Source organism: Lepidothrix coronata, unplaced genomic scaffold (assembly GCF_001604755.1).
Source record: "Lepidothrix coronata isolate B3197 unplaced genomic scaffold, Lepidothrix_coronata-1.0 Scaffold8, whole genome shotgun sequence".
Taxonomy (NCBI): Eukaryota; Metazoa; Chordata; class Aves; order Passeriformes; family Pipridae; genus Lepidothrix; species Lepidothrix coronata.
The window spans coordinates 7,651,306-7,677,366 of NW_016690188.1; the positions used below are offsets into that span (position 1 = coordinate 7,651,306).

A 26,061-nucleotide genomic window follows, 5' to 3' on the forward strand; every position below is an offset into this window, starting at 1 on the left:
CCTGACATGGAGCCTGCTTGATCAGCTGCTGTATTTTTATTAGTTTGCTTTGTAGCATAGTCAGAGGAGGGATTGTATAGCATTCTCTATCACCTCCCAGTCAGCTATTGCTGACTACTTGCACCAACCCAAAAACAGTGTGTGTCAGGGCTGGTCTAGGGTAATATGTAAAGATCACTTTGTGAGTAGGTTCTTTTCTGTTCCTTTTCCACTGGGCACTTTCTTGGGTGGAAAGGAGTTGGGGGAGCTATATGGAGGGAAAACACATAGGCATTCCTAGGCATTTCGCTGGACTCCAGCACAGTCCTGGCTCCCTTTTTCCTGTCCTTCCTTTCTCCAGTGTGCGAACCTACAGCACCTTCCACTCACAATACCAGAAGAGCAGTTGAGTAAGTTAATGGGGAAGAGCATCTCCTCAGAGCTGTGTGAGGAGATGGTGGGATGTATTTGGAAAGGCAGCTCTCTTCTGCTTCCTGCCCAAAGGGACAGGTTTTCAAATGTGTGAATATCTGTAGTTAATTGTGTGTGAGACCAGTGCTAACGCCATCAAATGGTGCTCAGGCTAGAGATTAGAGATATGAAATACTGTTACTTCTTGTGGTCTGATAAAGATGGCTTTCTCTAATGCTTTCTAGATATTTGTATTTTGCAGTTTTTAAAAGATCTGGGGTTTACTTTTAATGTAATTTCAGTAACATTCATCATCCTGCCCATGTCACTCAATTCAAGTGAATCACTGCATGTTTAAAAAAGTACTAAATGCTAGCTTTTTACACTTTCAGTATGTTATTCATGAAGAATAGCATTCAAGATAATTTTTATCAGTTGTTCTTGGTGTTCTAACTGTAGGCTAAAACTTGAACTGTATTAAATGATTTCATAATAGCCCATGGTAAAAACGAGAAATTAATTCAACTACATAATAGAAACACACAGTATAATGAATAGTGCAAGAAAGACCTCCAGTGTAGTGTAGTATAAATTCAAATGTAGTGTGGGAGTTAACATTTCTTGCTTTAGTCAAAATCTACAAATCTATTCATTATTAAATAAGTATTTAACATTAATTTTCTCTAGAGTATTTTGTCATTATGTGAAGAAAAAATGAAGATTGCTTCATCAAGTAATATTTGTCGAAGTCTGTCTGCTGTTGGAAGAAGAGTTCTTTCAATTGAATCATTTGGTGCTTCTCAAGGTAACCTTAAAATGTATTTAGTCGAGAACTTTAGATTGCCTGACATATATAATGATTTTTAAAAGACTATGTTTGCGTGCTTTCCTGTTATAGGTTCCTTTCTAGATTTCAAAAAGTCATTATTAAATATCTGTAGGTTGGGGGTGGGGAGCAAGGGACACACAACTCTTAATTAACATAGTTAATATATTTAGATTGTCCCTTATGATTCAAAGTGACTTGTTAGAAATAGTTAATTTGTTTAACATACTGAAGATACATAACAGCAGTGGCAGAAAAAGCAATATAAAGATTTACTAGGAAAGATTAGAAGGTTTAAATACACATCTAATATAAACATCTGCTTTTTTTCATCTAGATGTCTGTGATAACATGTGGAAGGGAAGAATGTGTCAGAGAAGCTTGGGATCTAAATTGTATTCAAATGAGAAAAGCAACATAGCAGGTGATTCGTCTGCAGTGGAAGATGTGACGACTACCTGTCATAACAGCTCTTCTGTAGTTACCATGGTGACTGCCAGAGAAAGTGGTTTAAAGGAAACGCAAATTGATCTGGATAATGACCAAACTCAACATTCTCACCTTGCAACTCAAACTAAAAAGAGCAAAGAAGAGGATAAACATGCAATGTATGCTGACAGCTTTGCTAGTGTTGCTTTGGATATAAAATCATGTGTTATTGACCTGGAGAGAGATGGCATTTTTAAGAAAGGTTCTTTGAGAAAAATTAAAACCTTTCCAAAGCTACCACTTGAACCTGCAGATACAAATAACTTTTTTACTTCTGTAACCAACAGTGGACCACCAGCTAGGAAAAATAACTTCCTAACACAAGAGTTACTACCTCTAGACAATAATAATGAGGTTGCTTTTTCAAAGGGAAATCTTAATTCATTTGCTATTAGTAGTCCACCAGAAACAGAACCAAAGAATCACCAGGTTGATGATCGTCATTTAGAAGCTCCGTGTGTATGCACACAGGTGTCTGGCTTGAATCTAGAAGAACATGTGTCACTTATTAATAGTAAAAAGATAGGTTTTGCTTCATCTGATCACAAAGAAGACTGTTCTGGTGCTACCTGTCAAATGCTAAAACCAGCTGGTATGCTAAAAGGCCCAAATCAGTCAATTGCTGGAGCAAAAATGCTAGACAATTACCTGGCATTGGAAGACTCTTCTGAAACTTTTCAAGGGTCAAATGAAAATTATGTACCACATTTTAACAAGATGGATTCAGTGTTAACAACAAAACCCCGTGGGAACAGACATGGATCAAACCTAATTAGGTCGCCAGAATTAAGCAACGGTGCAATGAGTGCAAACAATAATGAAGATAATCTTTGTGGAGGCAGAGGTTCAGAAATCAAAAGTAATGAGCAGGTAGTAAAAATAAAGTCTTCATTATATAGTTGCTGTAGTCACTTATGTGGAGATGAGATGACTTAAATACTGTGATTTCTTCCCCCCTCGTCCCCTTTAGCGTCCTGGAAAATTGAATTTTGCTGATCTGCACACTTTAAGAGTTAATATTGGAAATATGGTGATCCTTTTTCCCTCTTTACTTAAAAAAAAAGTGCTGCAGTGAAATTAATAGTATTGTAAAATCAACTTCCATTTAAACTTTTCTATTTTTTTTTTTTTTACAAATGGAGTATACTCACTAGCATGTTAGAGCAGCATTACTTAGGAGTTGATTACATTTGTAAGAGAACCATGACCAAAACATATGTATATTTTTAAGTCTTCATGTTACTGTCAGTGCATAAAGTTCACTGCCTTGAAGTGAGCCTCCCAGGTGCTTATGAAAATTGCAAAATTCCTGACTGTAAACCTGACCTCATTGGAATCAATGGCAGTATGCCATCTGCTTCAGGAGGTGAAAGAGTCCACTTTCTTTTAAATCTGACATGTACATTTGAGTTTTTGAAAATTGTACCTATGCTGTATTTGTTCTGTGTTCTTAAATTGCCGTCTCTATGTTTGTTATGTATATTTGGTTATAGAATTCAAATATGTGCACAGTATGATGAATATGTTGTCTCATGCATTTAGTCTTTATAAATAGCCAAATGAGAGAGGGAGAATCTACCAGAATTTGTTGATAGATCTTTGTAGTATGGTCTCCTCTGCTCAAATTACATATCTCAGGGTGGACAAGTTTGGTCTCTGACTAGATGGTTTTCTCTTGTGCCACACTCAGAGTTGTAAGCAATCCCCATGATAGGGGAGCTGCTGGCTGAAACTGCAGGATAATTTATGCTTCTCCAGCCTTGCTGTGGCTTGATAAAAATGAGCGGCACAAACTTCACGTTGTGTTTCCAGAAATTATGCTTAAGTGAAGATCTTGGGTTTTTTCTTTGCTTGTCTATGGGCAATTCAGCCTTGTTCTCTTTGCCCAATAGCCCATTTTCCAGCTATCCCGTGCACTGGCACCCAGGGTTATATTCAATCTCTATCCATCCTTCTTTTCACCTTGCCTGAACACCTCCACTGGAGCAGTAACCTATGATTGCCAAGTGTGTAAAGAGCCTTTGGTTCATCATAGCTAAAAAAATTAGTGCAAACTGAAGATTCTGTCCTAACTTCTTTTATCCCTTTCTTGTCTCTTCTCCCCTCAATAGCATGTGCACTTATTGAATTCATAGTTCAGGAGGATAGTAGCTATGGATAAGCACCACATGGCATGGTTTTGCTCTCCGAGGGGGTTATTCATTGTATGCATATCAAATCCTTTATTTAGTTTTTAAATCCTGCAAATGCATTCTTCTTTTCAGACTCTGAGAAACGATCCCTTTATTGTAGACGCATCCTTTTTTTTTTATCTTTTTATGCCATCACTTATGAACATAAATTAAGTGTAGAGATAGGGGTTCTTTTCCAAGGAGCAAAAAAAATGTTGAAATAAGACTGTACTCTGTCCTTACTGGATTACCAGGGCAACAGTTTAGTTCTTGGTACATGAAGATAGTATCAGGAAAATAATTTTCCCCAGAATTCTTGCATGATTTAAAAGCTGTTTGGTTTTCCTGCAGCAGCACTTGAGACTGGCACACAGAAAATAAACCAAAATACGTCTTCAGGTTATTCTGCCATACTTCTGAAATCCTCTTTTTCTTCAAATATTTAATCATCAATTTAAATGAAGTGTTCTTTCAGCCTGAACAGAATTTCATTCTTCCAAACATTCTTCCAACGGTTATCCTGCTCCTGCTGAATTCATGGGACAATCACAGTGAATTAGAAAAGGTACCTCTTGTTCCAGGTACCCTAGTAACCAGTGTTGTGATATATACGATCTGAAAGGAAGACAGCAGGGTGGTGATTCTCTATGGTATCAGAGTTTTACAGCTGTCTTTTCAGTAGAAGAAGTGTTTGATAGACTCATGCTCTATATTCTCTTTTTTAGTAATTGATTCCAGCAATTTTTCAAGTTCTGGCACATAAAAATATTATGCTCTTTAGTAAAATCTTGTTGGTCTTAAAACAAAAAACGAACAAAAAAAGCAAATGTAATAAAATCTTCTTTGATTATTTAACTGCTGTAGGGAGGAAAAAACCCCTTTAAATATATTAACATCCGTGAGCAACACCTAGACTTCTGAAATAGCTTCCTGAAATGCTGAGTTTCTAGCCTGGTAATTTTTCTTTGTTTTCTGAAGGAAGGTAATTCATTTTTAGTAGTCATTGAACTGTATTGCAGACTCTATTACAAGTCTTCTTAGAACAGTGGAAGGGGTTAATGTTTTCAGCTTCTTTTTTTCCTTTTAGAAAACAGATTTTATTCCTCAGGCTTCTGAAACATAGCAGGTTTTCCCTCTGTGTTACCTAACAATTGCAAAAAAGAAAAACCATACTGTGCTATGCCTTATGTGATAAAAGTACAACTGATGTCTCTCTCTCAAGTTCCTTTTCATTTCTTAGTGTCAGAATTTTACCAAATACCTAAGTCTGAGAGTTTGTTTATTTACTGCAAAAGCACAAGTGTGAAGGCCCAGCTAATGTGATTTCTGTCTTCTGGGGTAAATAGAAAATACCTCAGAAGCTTTGCAGTGCTGCCCTTTCACTAGTTTTCTATAACAGATTGCCCTGATTGCAGCATATAGAGCTTTTAGAATAATATGTCTAGCATCTCTTTCAATATTTCATGTTCTTTAGAAAAGGTGCAATACCAGTCCCATCCGGTTGAAGATCAACCTTGTCTACTCTGGAGAACAGACAGTTTTTCTTGCCTGTCAGTACTTCTCCAGTGGACAGTATTTTTCTGATACTCCAACACTGCTTCTTAATGTTGTGTGCTTTACTGCTAGTAAGCATTACTAAAAATACTTGCTTGCTTTTGTCTGGCTACTGCAATGTATCTTGTGAGGGTTTTCATAGTAACTTTTAGAGTTTTGCATGCCATAAATAAATATTTTTCACTTCAAGTTTGAGTGGGGATCTTTTATTTCTCTAACCAGTTTCATTCCAATCAGGTGTGTCTCATCTCTAATCCTTTTAAATGTTTCTCTGTGATATAAATGCTATGGGCTTTACTTGGGAAGGGTTAATGGGAGCCTGGCATATGCAACTTTGTTTCCTGTTGGTCATTCAGATCGGTTCAAACATGAGAAAAGTGAAAAGCCATGTAGCTAGAGGCTGACACTTTAACACTGGGGAAATAACACTTGAAGGAAAGAAAAGTTGTCAATTCCCAGAATAGTACTTACTAAGAAAAGAATGATGAAAATATTTTTTTGGCTGTTTAAAACACACCAGCATCATATTAATGAAATAGAGTATGTTTGCATAGTCTGAATGCTTTACTAAAAATTGGGGTTTACAATTCTGGTACCAGCAGTTAAGTAAAAGATCTCATAAATGATTTTTGCAGAACTGCAAAAAAACCTTACTTTTCCAACAAGTGAGGTTTAAAATGCCATCTTTGGGCATAAAACAAAATGGCCCCAGTATGCAACTATAAGCAAGAATTGGTCATTTGACTTTTTCATATTTTCTAACAAAATTTCTGGGCAGTGAAAAACTTTTTCATATTTTAAAAACTGAAATATATAATTTCTGTTATGAAAAAGTCTGGTTTAGAACATGTAAAAAATCAGGAAGAGGTATTGGATTATAAATTTGTTTCCTCTTTGGTGCAATTTCACTAGTGATAATATATTAATGAATGTTGAACATCAATATTAAAATAATGTTAATGGCTTAAATGAAGTGGACTTGAGGCCTTATGAATGCTTAACAGTTGTCTTGACCTTGCTTTGCTAAAATATATGAACAGATAGTTAAGAAACAATGTGTGCTAAAGGTGGTTTGACTAAAAAGTTTTAATCGTGTTTTCCAGCACTTCAGATTTTTTTTTCTTGGTGATTGAGTGGGGATTTTTTTGTTTTACGAAATAGCAATAGCCATGAATCAGAGACTTGCATGTTAAAAACCGAAATGACCAAACTTGAGACATATGCCAAAATAAGGAGGTTTACAGTTAGCAGATTCAGTGGAATTAAAATGTGCATTGTGTTAAATACCTAAAAGGTGAGGTATGAGGTGCGTTATGTTAAATACCTTTATTTACGGACTGAGGCTTCCGTAAAAACTGCCTCCTAACTTCAGGTTGAGAAGTGTATTATTTTTCCTTTGAAAACTGTTTTAACCAGACTACGTGGTTTTCGTCACAGATGCAAATGTGTGATGAAATATGACTTATCATGTATCTTGACTACATGGGATAACTGCTACAAGAAGCATAGGTCCTCAGCAGGTCTGCACCTTCAGTTTACATCTGAAGTCTTCCACAATTCTCTTTCTGATGTAGGAAGGTGAGAATTTGAAATAATCAGGACACTAGAAGAATGACCACCTCAGATATTTCTTCCAGGAAAAAAATTAATCTTTTGATATGGTCAGGGTGGGGAGAGACTAGAATTTGAGTAAGAGACAATGGCAGTGCAGATAGTAATTAGCATCAAAGAAGAACAACCAGCATACAAATACTAGGTAGCAATATTAATATTGAAGTTTCCTATTTCTTTAGAATGCTTGCCAGAGAAACAATGAGGATATACGTTTAAACAAAGTTCACCAACCTGTAACCACATCCTTTTTTTTTCTGATTCAGACTGATCTGGCTATTTTGTGGATGGCAGTGATTCTCACTTCTGCTAAGATTTGCTTTTACTATGGACTTTTTTTTCTTCTAAAACAGAATTTTGCTGGTGCCTCTTCATCCTCTTATTTTATTATCAATCATTGACACTATGTTTTATGGATTGTGCTTCACCACATACTCATTCATTCTGTCAAAGAATTTTGTTATGTTTTCTTTTGCTGCTGCTCTTAGAGTTTATTCCTGTTTTGCTGCTGTGCTTAAATTTCTGTCTACCATTTCTTTCTTATTCCAAAGAGCTTGGATATCCCAGAATTGATGAGAAATACTTTTCGGCTTTCTGCTGTACAGCTAACTTTAGTCTCCAGTTTAGTGAGAGATTCTCCTTGCCCTTGCTAGCCATTCATCATCTTCTCCTGAAGTGAGAGGGATTTGTATATGCAGTAGGGGAAGTCCCATCTTTCTTCGCTGCAGCTTTTAGAGCCTCTAGAGACAAACTTCAAGAGGAGGGATTTCTTACAGAGAAACATGTGGCACTACTGTGTACTTATTACAAAAATATTCCCAAATCCCAAAACCTTCTTAATGTTTTAGTCAGTCTGTGAAATTTCTCTCCACTCATGTCAGCTGTCCAGGGTTGATTTGAAGATTTGACTGCTCCTTTCTTTGTCGAGTGTCTGTGAGCAAAGATATTTGAGAACCAGGGTGCTGTAGAGGGGGAAACACAGTACTGATCAAGAATAGTAATCTGTCAACAGTATGAAGAAGTATCTTGTATGTTCTCTAGACTAATTCATTCTTTTGACTGACTGGCCTTTTCCTTCCTGCTGTGTGATTGATGCCTTTTTATCAGACAGTTCAAGAGCTTCCAGTAAAAGAACACATGGATGAAAGAATTTTGCACTCCAGGGTGCTGGTAATAGCAAAACTTGAAAATGAAACTGGGTCTTATCACCTGGCTTCAAATCTGTCTGGGCTGAAGTTACTAATTTGTGCAATGTGCCACAATGGAGGATAGAATAAAAGCACCAAGTTTATTTTATCTGTTGGAGGTAGACAGAATATAAAACGTTTTCAGTAAATCAAAAGATGTGTTTCGTGGCACATCTTGTTAAAAAATTACGGTTTGCCTGGTTCACCTTCAAAGATATTTAAACAGTACAAACCAAAGTATTGTGTTCTTTGAGAAGGTATTCTGGTTAATATTAAATTATCAACAAAGTTTCAGCTACAGAAATTAATGTGGTTCTTTTCTCAATAGATTGCACTGAAGCTGTTTGTTGATCTTTATGAATTCAATACAGTAGTCTGTGTATCACATATTTTATGATAAAACCCAAAGAGCACCTCACTGAAGGGTGTTTCATAGACAGTATCATGAAGAATTGACTGTAGTAAATGACAGTGCAGAGGCCGATTTGTCAAACAATGTACTGCCACTGTGTGTGAGAGGGACCTTTAGTCTATTTAGATTTTACAAATACTGATTGGGTTATAAAGGTGTCTGTAAAAACAACAGAACTGTTCAGAGGGGGTTTTGTTTGTCTCTTGTGCTTCAGTTTTGTGTTGGGATGTTTTTGGTTTGGTTGGAGGGGTTTTGGGGTTTTTTTTGGGTTTGAGTGATTTTTTTGCTTGATTGATTGGGGGTTTTTTGTTTGGTTTTTTGTTTGTTGGGGGGTTTTTGGAGGGTAGGGGAAGATTGTTTTTTCCTGAGTTAGTCCTGAATTGCTTCTGGTAATTCCTTTCTTAGACCAGTTCAAGTGGCCTAAATTTGACTAGTTCAGAACTGCATATACAACAGAAAATGTGCTGTGCCCTTTTTTAAAATAGGTGGATTGGTCTGCTCTAACTTGGACATTTCTGCCTGCAGTGAATATTTAGTGTACCTTTGTAGGTGAACAGAGATTGTAAAGTCCAGCTGATGTCAAGGGCCGCTACTAGAGATAAGCTTTTCCATTAGCATGGTTTGCTCTGGGACATGTCTGTGCACTGCTGTCAGCGTCAAGTTATTAGATTCACACAAACACACACCAACCACCACCACCCCAAAAAAAAAAATCACAAAATGTAAAGCATGTCTCTGAAGAACAGTAAGTTTCCATGGAGCAGTACCTTTGTCACAATAAGGTATTATGCCAGGTATCAAAAGCTAAATTGATAGCCAGAAAAAGAAATTCTGTTATGAAAAATTGAGCAGCCAGTGATTAAAAAAGAACTATGTGCTTGGACTTCAATTAAATCTGTCATTAATTTTGTCAATATTGTTAAGATCTTTCACAGAAGAACAAGAGATGTTGATGAAATCTTTAAGGTAAGACATGTAATGCAACTGTCAGGGTAAATCAGAATTTGAATGTGGGACTTTTTTGTTGATAGCAATCATTTGAATTTTATGTTTTTCAGTCTAGGTGTTGTCCCTATAATTATGTAATTGTTTCATCATAAAAGATGTCTATTACACAGTAGACATTCTAAAAGAGTCTTTCCTTAATATGTAAGAAAGACCTTCCAGACAGCTCGCTTTTCCTGAAGCCCTTCTATTTTTGCTCAGATCTCACTTGAATTACTCTTCCATTATGCAATTAAGAAACTACTGGTTCATTTATACAGCTAGCTAACTGTGCCATGTTTTTAATAAGTAGTATTAATTCATTACTGGTAAGTGTAATAAATATATTTTCTTGTAGCTTTTTAGTTGAATGTGTTTTATATTAGGATTTACTTTTTCATTGCACCAGTAAACGTTTTTAATTTGTGATTATTTTTAATAACTTTCTGCATCCTCACTCTTTTTTTTCAGTGGATCTCTCTAAAACTTCTGTTGTCCTCATATGGAAGACCTCTGAAAGATTATGAACTCTGGGCATTATGTCATGAGTGTTTATGTGCTCTACAGACTTGCATAGATTATCCAGGTATAATCTTAAAAATAAATATTTTGCCTTGTTATTTATGTTCACCATGTTAATGTTTTCTTTATTCTGTTTGAAAGTATCTCAACTTTCATTTTGTGTACAGAACAAAATAGACAATATTTCTGATTTCACTCTCTTAAATCATGACTTAGAAATTTTACTCAATTGAAGTTTTCTTCCATATATATAGAATATCTTCTTTTTCTTTATTCTGAATTTGATGGCTTTTGCAGCAGAAATTAATCAAATTAATCTTTATGACTTCAAGCAGTGAAAAAAATTTGGGGTTTAGATGTTTGGGGGATGGAGAAACTGTACTGTGAATTTTAAGAAAAGTACTTATGACTTGAAAGCAGGAGGAAATAAGTTTTGTGTATGTGTGTGTATATATATATATATATATGTATGTATGTAAACCTAAAATCTCCTCTTTTGCCTGAATTTCTTTCTGAAAAATGATTCCTGACGTATTTTTGACTATACAGGGCTTTGTCATTTTAAAGCATCCAAGATCTTGTTATGACATTGCTCCTTCCACATCCCCCATGCTTCGTTTTACAGAAGAATTATCAGAAGTAAACTTCTGAGAGAGGAACGGGGAACTGTCCTTTGACAAAATTGGAATATGTTGCATGTAACTCAGAAGAAGACCATTCTAAATTTCCATAGACATTCTGAATGTTGGTTTAGCTTATACTAATGATAAACCTGTAGCAGTTCTGATAAATAGAGCAGAGGTTCTCAGCCCCCCCCTTTCTTTTCCTTGATTTCCTTGAGAGTTTGAACAGGGATGAGTTTGAAGTCTGTAACTGAATATAAACAATTGGATAGTAAGGTACAGAAAACTTAGTGCATCTCTTTGGATTTCAGCTTCAGTTCTTTTATCTTTTATGATATAAGACTGTTTGAAAGGAAATTAGCCATAAATGAAGATTTCTGAGCACTTTGAGAAAAGTTACCCATAAAACTATGTATTTAATATACCTTGCAACAGAAGGATTATTTGAGCCTCATAACATGTTCCTAAAGTTTGTGAAGATTTCAGATGACTGCACATAATGGCTCAGATTCTTATTTAATATGCATAGGTAGCCTCTGTTACTGCACTTACATCCACCCAGAATGCATGTCTTAAAAATACTAAAGAGTTGTCATCTGAACCTTACATAGCCTACAGAAGTAAATATAATGATACAAACCACCAAATGGAAGACACCTTACTTAAAATGCTATATTTGACAAATAAAGCTGCCTTGAAATTCAGTATTGTTTTCAGATTTAGAATGTTTCTGTGAGAGGGTTCTCTGCCTGTTCTGAGGGTAGTTGTGTGGAAGTTGTGGGAAGACTTACAGTGGTATTACTACTTCGGTGCCTACATACACACATGAAGTTCTCTCGGCATTCCTTTGGAATAACTAATTAAAGGCAAACCTGATATATATTTTGAATATATATTGTTAAAATATCCTTTTGTCTTGACAATGGTAGAATAAGACTGTTAGCTGATGAGTCATAGTTAAATATATGAAAGCTGGTTTATTTATTTATTAACTTAGACAGCCTTTTCCTCCACTTTTATGCTTTTCTTCCACTTTTCCTCCTTGATTACACTTTTTTCGTTATCCTAAGCAGAAATTATCTGGCTAAGAAAACATAACCCAAAGCTAGCCTTTTCATATGTTCTTCTAATTCAATTCTGCTACAAAAGTTGTTTGTAACCTCCATTGAGACTTTACTTATTTCTTCTCCTCTTATCAGAGGATGTTGCTTACATGTTGCTCATGGATGCTTTAGGGAGCCCAAGTGAGAATTTGTACATTGCAGTGAACACCTTGAGATCTGGTTTGTGTGAACTTTGTGGCAGTCTCAGGCCCAGAGGCATTAACTGCTGAGAAGCAAGAACAGTGAGCATGAAGCTCCCTCTGCAGAAATAACTAGCAAAGGTTCCCATTCAGGAAGGCTTTGCTTTTCAAGACACATGCTTCAGGTCCAGCTTAAATATTATTGAAGGTAGAAGACAAGCCTTTATTTATGTGTTTTGTACGAGTAACTAGAAAAGCAAAAGTAGTATTTCCTTTTTTTCTTACTTTATTTTTTTTCTCTGAGACCTCTTCAATTACTTATTTAATAATAAATTAATATTTGTTTTGCTCTTAGAACTATTTAATATTTTAAGTAATTAATCAATTTAATGCTTTAATCTCTTATTTAATGCAAGAATCTATTCTTCTAGTACTCTGTTTTTAATAAGAAGACAGTGTATTTGATGGTAGTCCACAAAGACAGGACTACACTGCTGGCCAGTTGGCTTATTATATTGAAACGTTAAATTACAGTATGCTTTGAAGTTATTAAATAGAGAGACACTGTTATCACAAGTTTTTCATCATCAGATTTATATAACGTGATCTCGTGACCTTAATATTAAGCTCCTGAAGGCATGACATCATTTAAAATAGTTTTAGAATTCCATTATTTCTTTTTTATCTATGGAAAATATCATGGCCTTGCACATACTGACCTCTGTAATGTTTCTTCAGTGAGAGAGTGTGTGTGTGATTATAACTGTGCAAAACAGTTCATATCCTGTCACACCTAGAGGAGTTTTGGATCTGGCCACATATGTCTCAGCTTTCTCCAGATAATGACCCTCTATTTTTGTAGGGTTAGAGGAGGAAAGAAAGGAGAGACTTAAATGCTTAAGATAAATTATCTATGTTTTTTTGATATGTTATGAGAATACTAGAATACATCTACCTGTTATATTTCTTTTTTTATGTTTTGTTTCTTTCTTTACCTTTTCAGTGCTGGGTAAAAGAAAATAAACTTCCAGGTTTTGTCTTTGTTCTGCAGGAGTTGCTTTGGGTAATTACACATCTACTGTCTCTTTGTTGGCCGGTATCTGTTCTAGCATAAGTGTTATTTAAAGCATCATTTATCATAGGGTAATTACTGACACTGCAAATTCTTTTTTAAATTATTTATTTTTATTAGTTTCAAATAGTTACAGGAACAGATACTTATTATGCCTTGCTCTTTTGTGATTTCTTTTGCAGTGGTCTTATGTTTGGACTCCGTGCTGATTGACTACCATGGAAATATCCTCTTTTCTGCTCCAAAAGGTGAAGGTAAACTAATACACTGCATGCTTGACTTTCATGTCTTTAGAGGGGGAGTGGAGAAGAAGGCAAATGTCTTACCTTTTATTTCTGATTTCTTTTCTCATTTAGAATCTTGTGATGTGTTTTATTTAGCTCCTGAAATTGAAGAAGAGGATGTAGATACTGAGAAGGTAATGTGGTAGGTTATATAGGTTGCTTTTTATTTTATCAAAAGACAGTTTTATCCCTCTGCTACTTGAGGAAGAAAGCTAAACTCTTCTAAGATTGTGTTAATATTTTTCATTTCTCCCAGTATTTCTTGGTTATCTGTGGGGATTTTTTTAACATATTGATCTCCCATGAATTAGTTGCTTTTATAATTTTGCCTTTCAGAGTTCTTGGAAGAAGTGCCAAAAATCCGTTATTCAATAGTTTTCCATAAGACTTAATTATTTTCAGCTTGTTAGCAGTAAGATAGACTTTGAAGTCATGTTTTCACATTCTGAAGTTCACACTAAGATCANCTGTTATTCAATAGTTTTCCATAAGACTTAATTATTTTCAGCTTGTTAGCAGTAAGATAGACTTTGAAGTCATGTTTTCACATTCTGAAGTTCACTCTAGGCTAAATCCCAGACATTAATCACATTTAGAAGATTGGATAAAAATATCGTTATCAGTATGTTTTTACTATGGGAACATTATGAATTATGTCTCTTACCAATACGGTTTTCCTAGAGCTTCTTGCTATAGATAAAAGCCATAAGGTGCTCTTAGACTGAATATAATAAAAATGTCAAATACAGGTGAATGTGTCTCCACTGCAACTGCATCTGAATTGCAAACAGTGATCTTTGAAGTCAGGGAAACAGAATTATGTAACAAGAAAAGAGATTAGCTAATATGCACCTTGTGTCCCATGAATTCTTTGAAATTAGACATAATAATCATGATTCAGAAAAAAGGTTTTCATAAAAAATATACTAAAGACATTCAAATTTCTGTAACTAGAAAATGTTTGTATATCTTCCTTAAAATTTCTTCAAGTGCTTTGATCCAATGTGCAGGTTTTTCAAAGGCTTCAGAAGCTTAAACTAACCCTGAAATACAATAGAGCGGTTTCACCAGACAGTAGAAATTAATAATCCTAAAGACTGTGTGCTTTGTTCATTTTCTTTAGAGTATCTAAACTAATCTGTTTCCTTATTTTTCTACAACATTATATATAAAATAAGCTGACCCATTTCCTTGCTTTTTTCCTGATAATGGTATAACTTTCAGGTTATGAACATTTAGTTCAAATAATGGTAGGAGAATGAAGACTCTGTAGTACCAGTCACGATAAAAGTAAAAAAAAACTTTCTTTGAAGAATATGATGGACTGGATGGCAAGATTTTCCTAAATTAATAAATTTTGGGTAATCTTGCAATCCTGAGCCTAAGGGGAAGAATTTTTTTTGTTTTAATGGAGTTCCTTTCTCCTACTTCAAATTTTTTTGTAGCTATTAGTAGCTTTTGCTCAATAGTTCAAATAGTTCACAGATTATTTCCTTTATAGTGAACTGCCTTGTTACATTCTGTTGATTGCTGTTCACTTTGCTTGAAAGAGTACTAGAACACATTGTTTTGTGGGACCACATTATTTAATGCTGTGCTTAGGTTTCTGTCCACTGAACCTTTTTAATATCTTTCAGAGGCAACATGAAGTATTGTGCTTTAAATTTGTTAAAGTTGCATTTATAGTACATTAACATAGGTAAACTAAGCATTAAGTGGACAAAGTCTGACTGTCTTAAAACTGTAATTCTTCAAATGAAACAAGAAAGCTTGTGAAGAACAAGTACATTTCAAGGTCCCTTATTGAGGGAACTTCAGTTGGTTTAGCTGCAGGTAGCACAATAATTGCTAAAATAAATATGCAGTACCTCAGTCTTCTGACAGGTGTAATCTTCTCTGTAAAATACGAGTTCTACTGGCTAGCTTATAATTACTGTGTACCACTTACTGGCTGAATTATCATGACCTTTTTTAAATAAATTGTGATTGGCCTGGTTTTATGGTAGAACTCTGAGGCTTGCAGCAATCTTTATACATGAGAAAGGAATTCTTCAAAGTGGTTCTAAAATACTTTTTTCCTGAATGATTTCCCTAGACAAAGACTAAGACGAAGTCTGTTATTCCAACAGTAGAAAATTATTGGCCCTGCATCAAGTAGTTTTCAAAATGGGCTGGGATTTTCATCAGCACCTTGAAAAACCATGAATGTAATCTGTACTTTGAAAGCTTTGTAAATTTTTTTTTTTTTGGCAGGGAATGGGGAGGAATTTTTGGATAATTTGCTGGAATTGTTTTTGAAGTGGAGGCTATTTTTTTTGTCTGCTTATATCTTTCCTGTCTCTTACGTTATACCAATAGGTCTGCATTTATGGTGTTGCTGCAGTTCTATGGATGGCTGCAAAATACAGTGTTCCACCAAGTCATAAACTAGTATTGCCAAGAAAATTAAAAAAACTACTTCTGGATATGGCAAGAAAAAACCCTGATGAAAGACCTTCTGTAGCTGCTGCAATTAAGGTTGCTAGATTTAAGCAATTTTATGTGAAGTCTAGTTGTGTCTAAGTCTCATTTTAGTGATTTGAAAATAAAAATAATGATTTAGTATTTGTAGTAGACTGGTATCTAATTAAATCATAACCATTCACTTTGGGATTTTATTTTTAAAGTTACCTCCTTAGGGACTCAGAGGGGTGTGTTTTTAATTTATATTGAAATTGTCAATAAGGTACTCTGAGTAGGTTCATAAGACTTTCTAAACTTAGATTACTTCTAATTGACTATTAATCTTGACTTTGTCCTTGTCCAAGAATACCTCACTTGATTGAAAACTTATTTACTGACTGAAGATTACATTTTGTCTTTTTTTTAGACATGCAGTCATTATTTACTTGAACAAGGTATAGACAGCAAAAATATTTTGATCTTATTGAGTAAATCTGTCTTTGAGGTAAGAGTACCACCTTTCTTTAATTCTGTATATTTTTTCAATTAATTCAGTAAATATTTTCCAGTAAGATTTTGTGCCCTGCAAGTGTTGTTAGATTTGGTTTTGTTGTTGTTCGGGGTTTGTTGGGTTTGGGGGGTTTTTTATTTATTTTCAGGTAGTCTATAGGTGTTGCTTTTTCCTAGGTCTTGCTTTCAGAATGATCACTCCACAGGTCGTGATGCTCTGACACCACAATCTGTATGGGTGAAGAACAGTGACTTAATTTCATAATCTGTCTTTTTATTTAGCACCCCTCTTATCAGAAGACAGTAATACGTAATTGTTGTGTTGTGTTTATGTTTCAAATGTGTGTATGTAATGCATGCAGCATTCAGTCAATCCATGGAACTGACTTTGTTCAAAACTTTGATTACCTTAAAGTTCTGATTTGAAACAGAGTGTTATCAAGATTTCTAAATAGTTCTACCAGTCCTTAGAATTCTGTATGTAATTTATTTTAAAATTCCACCTTGGCATGACCAGGTTGTTGCTTTGCAACATTCTAGATCTATATGAGGCTTGGGGTTTTTTTGAAGTAACGTGCTGAGCAGAATTTAAACAAAGAATATGCTAATAAATTCAATTTGGGCTTCAATTTTTGTTAGGCTGTTAAGGAAGAAGTCTTGTCCCAAGATCAGCTTGCTTTTGAATTTAAAAATGAAAAACATGAAATGGAAATGGACTCTTCAGAGTCAAGTCTAGGTAAGCAGTCAGGCTCTGACATGTTTACTTTGTTTTAGTATTTTCTAGATCAGTACTTCATGTAATATTTTTCTCAGTCTGATGTACAACTGTTTTTCTATCTAAATTGATTGTTATTTACCTTGCATTTATAGTTTTCATATTGTTCATCTTTCTGTGTTTTTGTTTTTAGGATTTGTGCCTTTTACCAGTGAAAGTAAACTTGTAGCAGTTAAAGGACCAGTACCATGCCAGATTTCACTAAATTGTGAGAAAGCTAGATTACCTGTTGCATTCACCTCTCCTGCAACTCACTTTAAGCCTATTATTCTGCAACAAGATGCAAATCTAACAAAGTTAGTATATCCTAAAGAAGAATAAGTTAAAATTTAGACTTCATTGTTAAATGTACTGGAATTGTCCTTAAAAAAATTCCTTTGTTCTTTTCCAGAGAGGTTCATGCACCAGTTTCTGAGCAATTCAAGAAAGAGAAAAGAAAAGAAGACCATATGGACCACAACAACTCAGGATATGTAGAAGACTCTAAACGCTGTGGTATTGAGTACACAGATGTTGTTGAAACTGCACCTGAAACATCTGAGTGTGATTTACAAGTTCCAGGCCACTCATTCCAGTTATCCTCAGAAGAGCAAAAATCAGTCAATATGTTTACTTCTTCAGTTACATTACCATCACCATCAGATTCCTCACATATTCTACAAGGAAAAAGCATTTTATCTGAAGATCCTTCCAGCTCCTTAGCTTGTCCTACGTCTCCTAATTTTCTTCATATAAATAACATAATTCTCAAACAGGACTCAGAGAAAAGAGTGTTGACATTTGTACCGGTACATTTAGCTGTATCAGAGCAAATACAAAATAAGCCTCTTCGTTCCAGAATTGCTTATGATTGTTATCATAGTTTGCCAGTGTTACTTTCAAGTACTATTGCAAGTTATAAAATGAGCATGCAAACAGAAGATGCTTCCCTTGGTAATGTGCAAAGTCATGAGACTACTGACACACAGAACAAGTTTGATAAAAGAAGCCCAGTTATTCAAACCAACTGCCAAGAAACTGAGTGTGCTACCAGTGTAGACAGTATTTTCACTGAACAAGAACACACACCATGTACCTCAGTGAATAAAGACAATTATAATTTCTTTGATGATAAAGTCCTACCCCATCAGAACAGAACAAGTGATGCTTTACTTCAGAAAGTGATTCATCTTATACAAGAGGAGTTTGCATTTGATGGCTATCTAGAGAATGGAGCTGAAGTTTTTGATATGGGTATGTGCATTTTCTTCTGTATATTATTGTAATTGATTTCTGAGAATATTGTTATTAATGTCTTTTTTCTCCCTCTTTTGTTTGTTTCTGTTCTTATTTTAAACAAGGTAACTTCATTTTAAACTTAAAGGAAATTAAGTTTGGTGTGTTCTCTGATAGAATTTGTGAGAAGTTTTGTGACCTATACTGGGATGAAAAATTACTGGAGAATCTCTATCAGGTAGTAAATGGAGAAAGATCTTCACACTTATGGTAGGTGTTTTTCAACTTTTTTGTTGTTGCAGTTGAATTTAATACTTTACTTTCATCCCTACTTTCTAGAAGCAGGAAAGGATACGCTGCTTCTCTTCAGGTATCCTTACTTGTTTTCTGTGAACTCTTAATTTCACATTTTATTAGATATTTCATGCCTTTCTCCATGGCAAATAGTGCTTAATGGTTCAGTCAAAAATATTTTCCACTACACTTATCTATAACTTCATCTTAGGATAGCTTAATAATGGAAACCTAATTCTGATCAATACTAGTTACAACCATTGATGGAGAGCTTCATAATCTTGTTAAAAGGAGGCTGTTTAATTAGAAGTTAAATGTATTCTTCTTACTGTTCAGTTTGCTTAGTCTGATATTAGTTGTTTATACATCCTTGTTTTCTGTTCACATCCAAGAAAAAGGAAATTAATTTAGCTTCTCTAGAAATGTTTTGGTTAACTGGTGTAATTTTACTCAGTGTTCCTCCTGGCATTCTTTTGTAAATAGCCTGTTAAGTGAGAAAACACCAGCTTAAGGAATTTCTCATTTTACCTATTTTATCTGCAGTGACATACCTATCTACCTGAAAAATAACAAAAAACATTCTTGTTTCATTGCAGCCTCCAAATGTAGAACACTTCTGTAAAAGCTTCTTGCTGAAGACTGTTGTAATCACATTATGTCAAAGTTAATTTGGGGGTTTTTGGAACTACAAATTTTGAGTTTTGAGAAAGAAGCTCGGTGATATGGTTTAGAAAAATTTCAGTGTTGAAAGATAGTCCTTACAGCAAGTTTCAGATATAATAGATCATGACCTCCAAGTACCAGACCTTGGCATGCTGGCCTATTTTCCATTTGGGTTGGGATTTTTAAGAAGATATTGAAAATTGGTTGGAGGTCAGGGCGTTAGTTCCCCAGAGTTGACTGTTGTGGTAGGAGAAACTTGAGCTATTGCAGCTGAATTGCTGAAATGTATGAAGAGGTCATCATCTGTATGAACTTTCGTAACAAAGTGAAGATTTTGAAAGTGAGAGTGAAAAGGTCATCAGTTATTACCCAGTGAAAAATATAGGTCTGGCTTTTAGATCACATGCAAGACTTGTCTTAAAATATCTGAGACACTGCTTACTTAACATTACTTTGACAAAGACTATAGCAGTTTTTAATTGTTAGCTTCCTTGACTTAAAATTATGATTATTCTTACTAGGGATGACTTAGATTCAGACTGCTATCCAGAGGTTGAATGTTGAGTGAAAAGCCCACTACAGTAATTTGCAGTCTAAAGTTATGCCTGGAGTTATGCGTTCTGTGTGTGTGTGCTCTGATACGTCTGTTGGAATTCTGTCAAATGCTGTTAAAGAAAATCTCTGTGTCTTACTCAGTGGGCTTTAATATCCATTTAAATTTTTTCTTGTAAAATAATAACCAAAGCTGAACATGCAAACTTTAGGAAGTAGATAAATGCTATGAAGGCCTTCACGTACATTGTAAAGTCACTTGTAAAATTTCGTTGTACTGTGATGTAAATATAAAAGTATATGAAGCATTAATTTTTCTTAATCTTCTTGTTTTTCAGCATAACTGAGGCAAGTGATGCAAAATGTGGCAATATATTCCAAGATCGGAACAAATCCGAAAGCTTTTTGGCAAGCAGTGACCAGACAGAGGGTGAGAAAGCACTTCATGTTTCTAGGTCTTTATGGGTGCTAGGAATCTATCAGTGACACAAGCTCTGAGAGATTGACATTTTGGGTGTGTCTTCAGGAAAACACTTGCCTTAACACTTAGAGAGAGTATCACTGAATCTGAACATTATCAATGTCTTGAGGACATAAGTGTGTTTTATATGAAGCTTACATATGACCCAATGTCATTGAGTGGGATGTCATTTAGTTACTTCTGTTTACATGGATATGTCTGTTGAAAACTCCCAAAATGATAACTGCTGTATATTATTTTCCTCTGTTCTAGCAGATGTTCTAGTGCCATGCTTTAAAGTAGGGAGAAGAAGGGGGGGATAGTCATATTGGGTAAGCTCCACACAGCATAGCAAGCTTAGCTAGGCAGAGAGGAGAGCTTTAGAAAATGCTTATGACTCATTAGAGTTTACTGAAGAAGTTGACTGAAGGATGGCTGTGCAGTAGATCTGGTCCTTCAATGTTCACTTATCAGGATTAAAACAAAACTAGAGAGTATAACAAAAACAATAAAAATAAAATGCACTAAAATTAAAAAAAGTATTGTCAATATCATTTACAAATTCTGGTCAAGGGAATTGTATAGAAATCTAGAAATTGAATTGCTTTTAGATTTAAATGGGCATTTTTAATTATTTATCAAAAAGGTTTTCAGAACAGGTAAGAAAATGTTTATGTATCTCCTAGGAGTTCTTTCATTTCCCTATTCTGTACACTGAAGTGCCTTTTAAAGATAGATACCAATATCAACAGTGAGTCAAATGATTTGTTCCTCAAGGTAATTTTGCCTTTTGATCACAAACTTGTTTACAGGACACTGCATCAGGGCAGTCATTGAGGTTATATTAGAGGATTGTTTATTTATACTTCTTCAGTGTGGGTTTTACATTTCTCCTGACACACTTCATGAATTGAAAGTTTATAAAATATCCATCTTTCATTACCTGAACTCAAAACTGAGCTGGGACTGGTGAATCTCAATACTATAACAAAACCCTTACTCTTTCTAGGCTTGGTGTATTGATGGACAGCTTGTATTTGGTTGCTGTTGTACCAATGTGAGGGGTTTTTTTCGAGAAAGTTCATCCAAGTTGCAGCATTTAAATTTGGTTACTTCTCTGTTTTGAGAAAAGATAAACTATGTGTTCTTTATGGAAGGGCTTATATACATACATTGTTAATTTTTATAGTGAAACATAAATTTGTGATTTTTGTGTTTGGCTGCCATTGTTCTATGTTACAATTTTCTATTTTGGCTCAGAATGATTGCAAATGTAGAGCCAGACTTTACCATGGAGTATGTGATTTCTTTGCACCAGTAATCTAGGTTCATTTGACTCCAAGATGAGATATCTAAGCCCTGGAGGGTGCTGAAGTGAAAAGAGAGACTTTTGGCAGGTATAAAAACTCCTGTCAGCACTGTACTGACTTTTGACTGTCACCTCAGTCCCTGAAGGTTGGTAGCAACTGTTAGAACTGCAAAGAAGTCCTGTCATAGCTCAAGGGATTGAGTCCTGTAGGAGTAGAAAGTTTAACATCTATGTCCCCATTGGCTGTATCAAGTGTTCTTGCCCTCTGTGTATGGAATAAAAGCTTCAAGACTTATGGATGGAAAAAAGCCTTGAGAGCTAAGCATTTTACAAATGTGTGCATAGGTCTGACATATTTTACCTCTGTTTTAAAGCTTCTCTGCTGTGCTTTGTTTAAATGCTTGTTGCATGGAAAATATTTTGTAATTTTCAAAAATACATTGTTTAACTATTGCTTAATAGTTCTGAAATGCCTTTAACCTTTATCTTTTTACAATGTGTAGTTGAGAAAAAGAAAGTACAGAGTCAAGATAAGCATCAAACACCACTGTTATAGTGCATAGATAGTCATAAGTGTCTTGTATGGGTAGTGTTTAAGTTCAGCAAAGCATGAACCACAGCACATGACCATTATTTCTTTTTTCCCCCATACACCTTCTTTAGAAAAAGAGGAAGCAAATCTTGATGTGAAGGCTGAGCCTCTGATAAATACATCATTAGTTGAAATGGATTTTGATGAGTCACCTTCAGACAATATCAAAAAAGAATTGAGACTGCAGAGTACTATCCCCATAGAGAAAGAGGGACAACGTCTACAGAGCAACAGCTGTTATATTGGTCCAGACTTTGCAGAAGAAAATACAAGGCCAGAGGAAGAGGCCACGATAAAGATAGCTGGAAACAGCTACCTGGCATCTCCCAGTCTACCTGACTTTAATGGCTGTAGTCCTGGTTGGAGCAGTGCCTTTTATGGAGCTGAATGTTTTGATGCAGAAGTTCATAGTTACTTGAAAAACCTTGGAAAGCAGAAATCAAGTGAGTCACAAAATATAGATGCTAAAAAAGTGGTGAGTATATTGATTTTAAATCATTAAGATACCTCTTTACTTGCTGGTTAAAAGTATGATAATATTTGTTGTGTTATAGTGAGTCAAAACACCCTTTCTTCTTTTAAATACTGACTCTTAACTGGTTTAAAATCCTCAAGATTTGTCACATCTTAGCAATAAACCACAGTAGATGTAGTATTCCAAAATAAAGAGCACTGACACAAAAGTGTAATCACCAACCTACCACCCATCTTCTGTTCTTAAAGTTGACTGGGAAAGAACCATCTGCTATATGCACCAACCCCATGGTGGTGATGTTATAGAAAAGACCTAAGAATGACTATGACTGGAGCACATCTCAGGCCCACAGTAGGTCCTCGCTGTCATGGGCTCTGAGCCCTTTTCCTTTGTCACAGCTTCTCACCCTTTGCCAACAGAATGATGGTTATTTGCTCCCATCTTCACTTGGAGATGGCTAAACATCATAATCATGAGAATTAGTGCAGCCTTTAAAGTAGCTGGGGGAGCATGGGTAGGGTGGTGAGTCATTTTAGATTAGCAAGGTCTTTCATTTCCTTAAAGATCATATTGATCACATTTACTTAATTTTTACATTTTGGCATCTACATTTGGCATCTAAATTTTGGCAAATTTGTAAAAGTTTTTGTTAATATTTGAAATTCAGAGCAACAGTTTGTCTTCACTCTGCCTTTCCTTGTTTAAATCCTCTGTTAACGAGTTTTATTTTGGAAACCAGTTCCTTGATTAACAGAAGTCTAGTTTTCATTGTCTGTCTAGGATTAGATCAGCTACTTTTTTTCTCCAAGTCTCTGGCAGATTTTTAAAAAGTTGGCTATAAAGTTGAGATAATACTCCTGCATTAGAAGAATTTTTACCGATTGGAATTTGCAATTTTTCCAAGTTAGCAAAGTCATTCTATCATTACTTTGTTTCCTAGAGTAAGGGACGTTCTATAGAGATGTGTCCTGACAAATTAAGTGCACTTCAGAGGGAACAGAACAATTGGGTGTATAGCTTCATCAAAAGCTTTTATATTCTAGACCAACCTGAATTGGAAGATGTTGTGGAATAGAAAGGAAATTTGCTTCTGACTTCATTGCTACTTACCTCAAGTTTTTTAGGGTACAAACCACTTTTGTCCATCAGTTTCCACATGGCCACTCTTTCTGATTCCCTTTGTTTTTCATAGTCTCTTAATCAATTTGGTTTTGCTTTAATTGACAAAGCAAAACCAGATCTTGAAGTAAAAGCAAGTAGCTTCCAATTATAATAATAATAAAGCTTCCAATTAGAATGTGGATAATAGCTTTTCTGTGCTTTCCCTATTCTCTGTGTGACTCCTGTGCAGCAGTAGATCTTTTAAAAATCCACTGGGCTTTTGTGACTCTTGATGCTAATGAACTACGTTGTTAAACCTTTTGAGCTTTTCTGAAAAACAGTGACAGGTTTTTCTTAAACTCAAATTAATTTCTAGCAAGTCCATCCCATTAAAGCTAACCTATTTACCAGTCTGTTGTTTGATATGTTAGCCCTGAGCTGTGTGTTTTCTGATCACTGTGCTTGTGGGAGTTGGAGTTGTCTGCTGCATTCTGTGAACCTTCTCTATTTAAAATGCTGTTTCATGTAACTGGGTCACGGGTAGTCAGCTTAGGACCCAAGTGCAAAAGCCACTACTTTTATAAAGCACAACATACATTATGTTTATTGTTTCATAATGAATCAGAAACTGAACCCAAAATGGGTGGCCCATTTTCATCAGTTTGTAAAATAATGAAACCTTTGATATGCAAACAATTATAAATGTTTACATTAAATCAGATATATTGTGAGAAGCCCAATATACTTTCATTTCTAACCATTGTTTAAGTTATATAACTCTATAGAAATTTAATTTTTTCAATTATGGGAAATGCATAAATGTAGAATATGAGAGCTGAATTTTGAAATTGATATGTCCTTTAGTTCTACAGCAGCTCTCCTGTCTGCCTTCTGACCTAGTTGTATAATATACTTGTAATTATACTTGTTTGGAAACCATGGATTTCAGTCAGATATTCAGTTCTTGCTGCAAATATAGGTCAACTATTTAGCAGCGTTTCTGGGGCCCACACTAAATTCACAACCCATAACTTTTAATTCTGGATGACTTCTGATTGTAAGTTTTAAAAATGCTTTTGAAAACAACCAGATAAGTGCAATTATAACTAAAGGCATATTTATGTAAATGGATTCAGACAAACTTCCATGCAGTCTCATCATACACAAACCAGCTCCAGTTGTAAAACTGTGACATAACTAATACTTTTCTGGGGACAGGTAGTGCCTGCTAGAACTTGGCTGTAAGCACAGGTGTGAAAGGTAATTTTTCATGGTTAATACCATATTCTTGTCTGTTTGGATGTGGTTTTTTTTCATACAAAATAATTCTCTTCTAAAACTTCTGTTTCTTACTAAAACTGCCTTGCATTTACCATCCTGGTCTTTTTAAATAGGAACTAGAACAATTGCTAATGATGGAAACAAAAAATTACAGAAAGACTATAAAGTTTTACCAGAAACTATTGCAGAAAGAAAGAAGAAGCAAAGGTAAGATTATAGCAACTTGCCAGTAATAAAATGGGTATGTAGTACTTTTAAGGACTTGTTCTGTAACTCAGAATCATTGATGTTCTTATACTGTGTGTTTTAAATCTAAAGGTCCTGAAACTAAATCTATGTTGCCCAAATTGAGAGGACAGCTACAGGAAATGAAATCAAAAGTGCAGTTTCTTGAACTGGTAAAGAAATATGTTCAGGCAAGTCAGACTTTTATTTCGCTTGTGCTTCATTTGTCATTTCATTACTGCATCGGTATAGTTGGCAGCTCAAATCACTATATGAAATGTGAAATGTTTTGTATAACCGTGCCAAATTAAGTAGGATCTAAAAGAATTATTAAAATAAAGGTAAGTGCTACTAGTATTGTTTAAAAAGGAAAAAATAAATTGTGTGAAATGCAATTTGACTTTGATTGCATTCTGTGTGGATTTTTCTCTTTATTTTCTTACATTTTATTTTATCATGGCATTGTTTCTTTGAGCAGATGATGTATGCAGAGCAGTGGGGTGTGGAATCCTGTGTGCTGCCTACGGTAATTCACAACGGGAAAACTGACACCATGGACACGGCACCTGTGGATGAATCATCATTGCTTCTTTACTATAACACAGAGAAACACCAGTGTAATAATCAAAATGGAGTGAGAGTTCTGCAGGCTGGTACACCACTTGGTTTAATGGCTTATTTATATTCTAGGTATAGTATATTTTGCACCTGAATTGGGGGTGGGTCGAAACACAGTTGTTAAATCAGGAAAAACTTGTCTCTGTGATAAATCCTACTTACTCAACATTGAATAAATTCT

General features: G+C 35.0%; 1 protein-coding gene across 6 annotated transcripts in view; it reads left to right on the top strand.

Annotated features, from left to right (window-relative positions):
- Positions 1-26,061, top strand: part of KNDC1 (kinase non-catalytic C-lobe domain containing 1) — a 72,232-nt gene that overhangs the window by 24,131 nt on the left and 22,040 nt on the right. For 5 of the 6 annotated variants that reach the window (XR_001873015.1, XR_001873014.1, XR_001873018.1 and 2 more), the window contains 16 exons: positions 1,078-1,195; positions 1,554-2,575; positions 10,096-10,210; positions 13,267-13,338; positions 13,441-13,502; positions 15,727-15,885; positions 16,238-16,315; positions 16,960-17,056; positions 17,229-17,391; positions 17,487-18,328; positions 18,436-18,580; positions 20,158-20,249; positions 22,252-22,655; positions 25,151-25,244; positions 25,356-25,453; positions 25,741-25,952. Coding sequence is in view for 1 of the 6 variants with exons in the window: in XM_017804126.1 (XP_017659615.1) it covers positions 1,078-1,195; positions 1,554-2,575; positions 10,096-10,210; positions 13,267-13,338; positions 13,441-13,502; positions 15,727-15,885; positions 16,238-16,315; positions 16,960-17,056; positions 17,229-17,391; positions 17,487-18,328; positions 18,436-18,580; positions 20,158-20,249; positions 22,252-22,655; positions 25,151-25,244; positions 25,356-25,453; positions 25,741-25,952 (3,773 nt within the window). In the remaining 5 variants the exon portion in view is untranslated. The remainder of the gene's footprint in view (positions 1-1,077; positions 1,196-1,553; positions 2,576-10,095; positions 10,211-13,266; positions 13,339-13,440; positions 13,503-15,726; positions 15,886-16,237; positions 16,316-16,959; positions 17,057-17,228; positions 17,392-17,486; positions 18,329-18,435; positions 18,581-20,157; positions 20,250-22,251; positions 22,656-25,150; positions 25,245-25,355; positions 25,454-25,740; positions 25,953-26,061) is intronic. The other variant, XR_001873016.1, reaches the window with a different exon arrangement.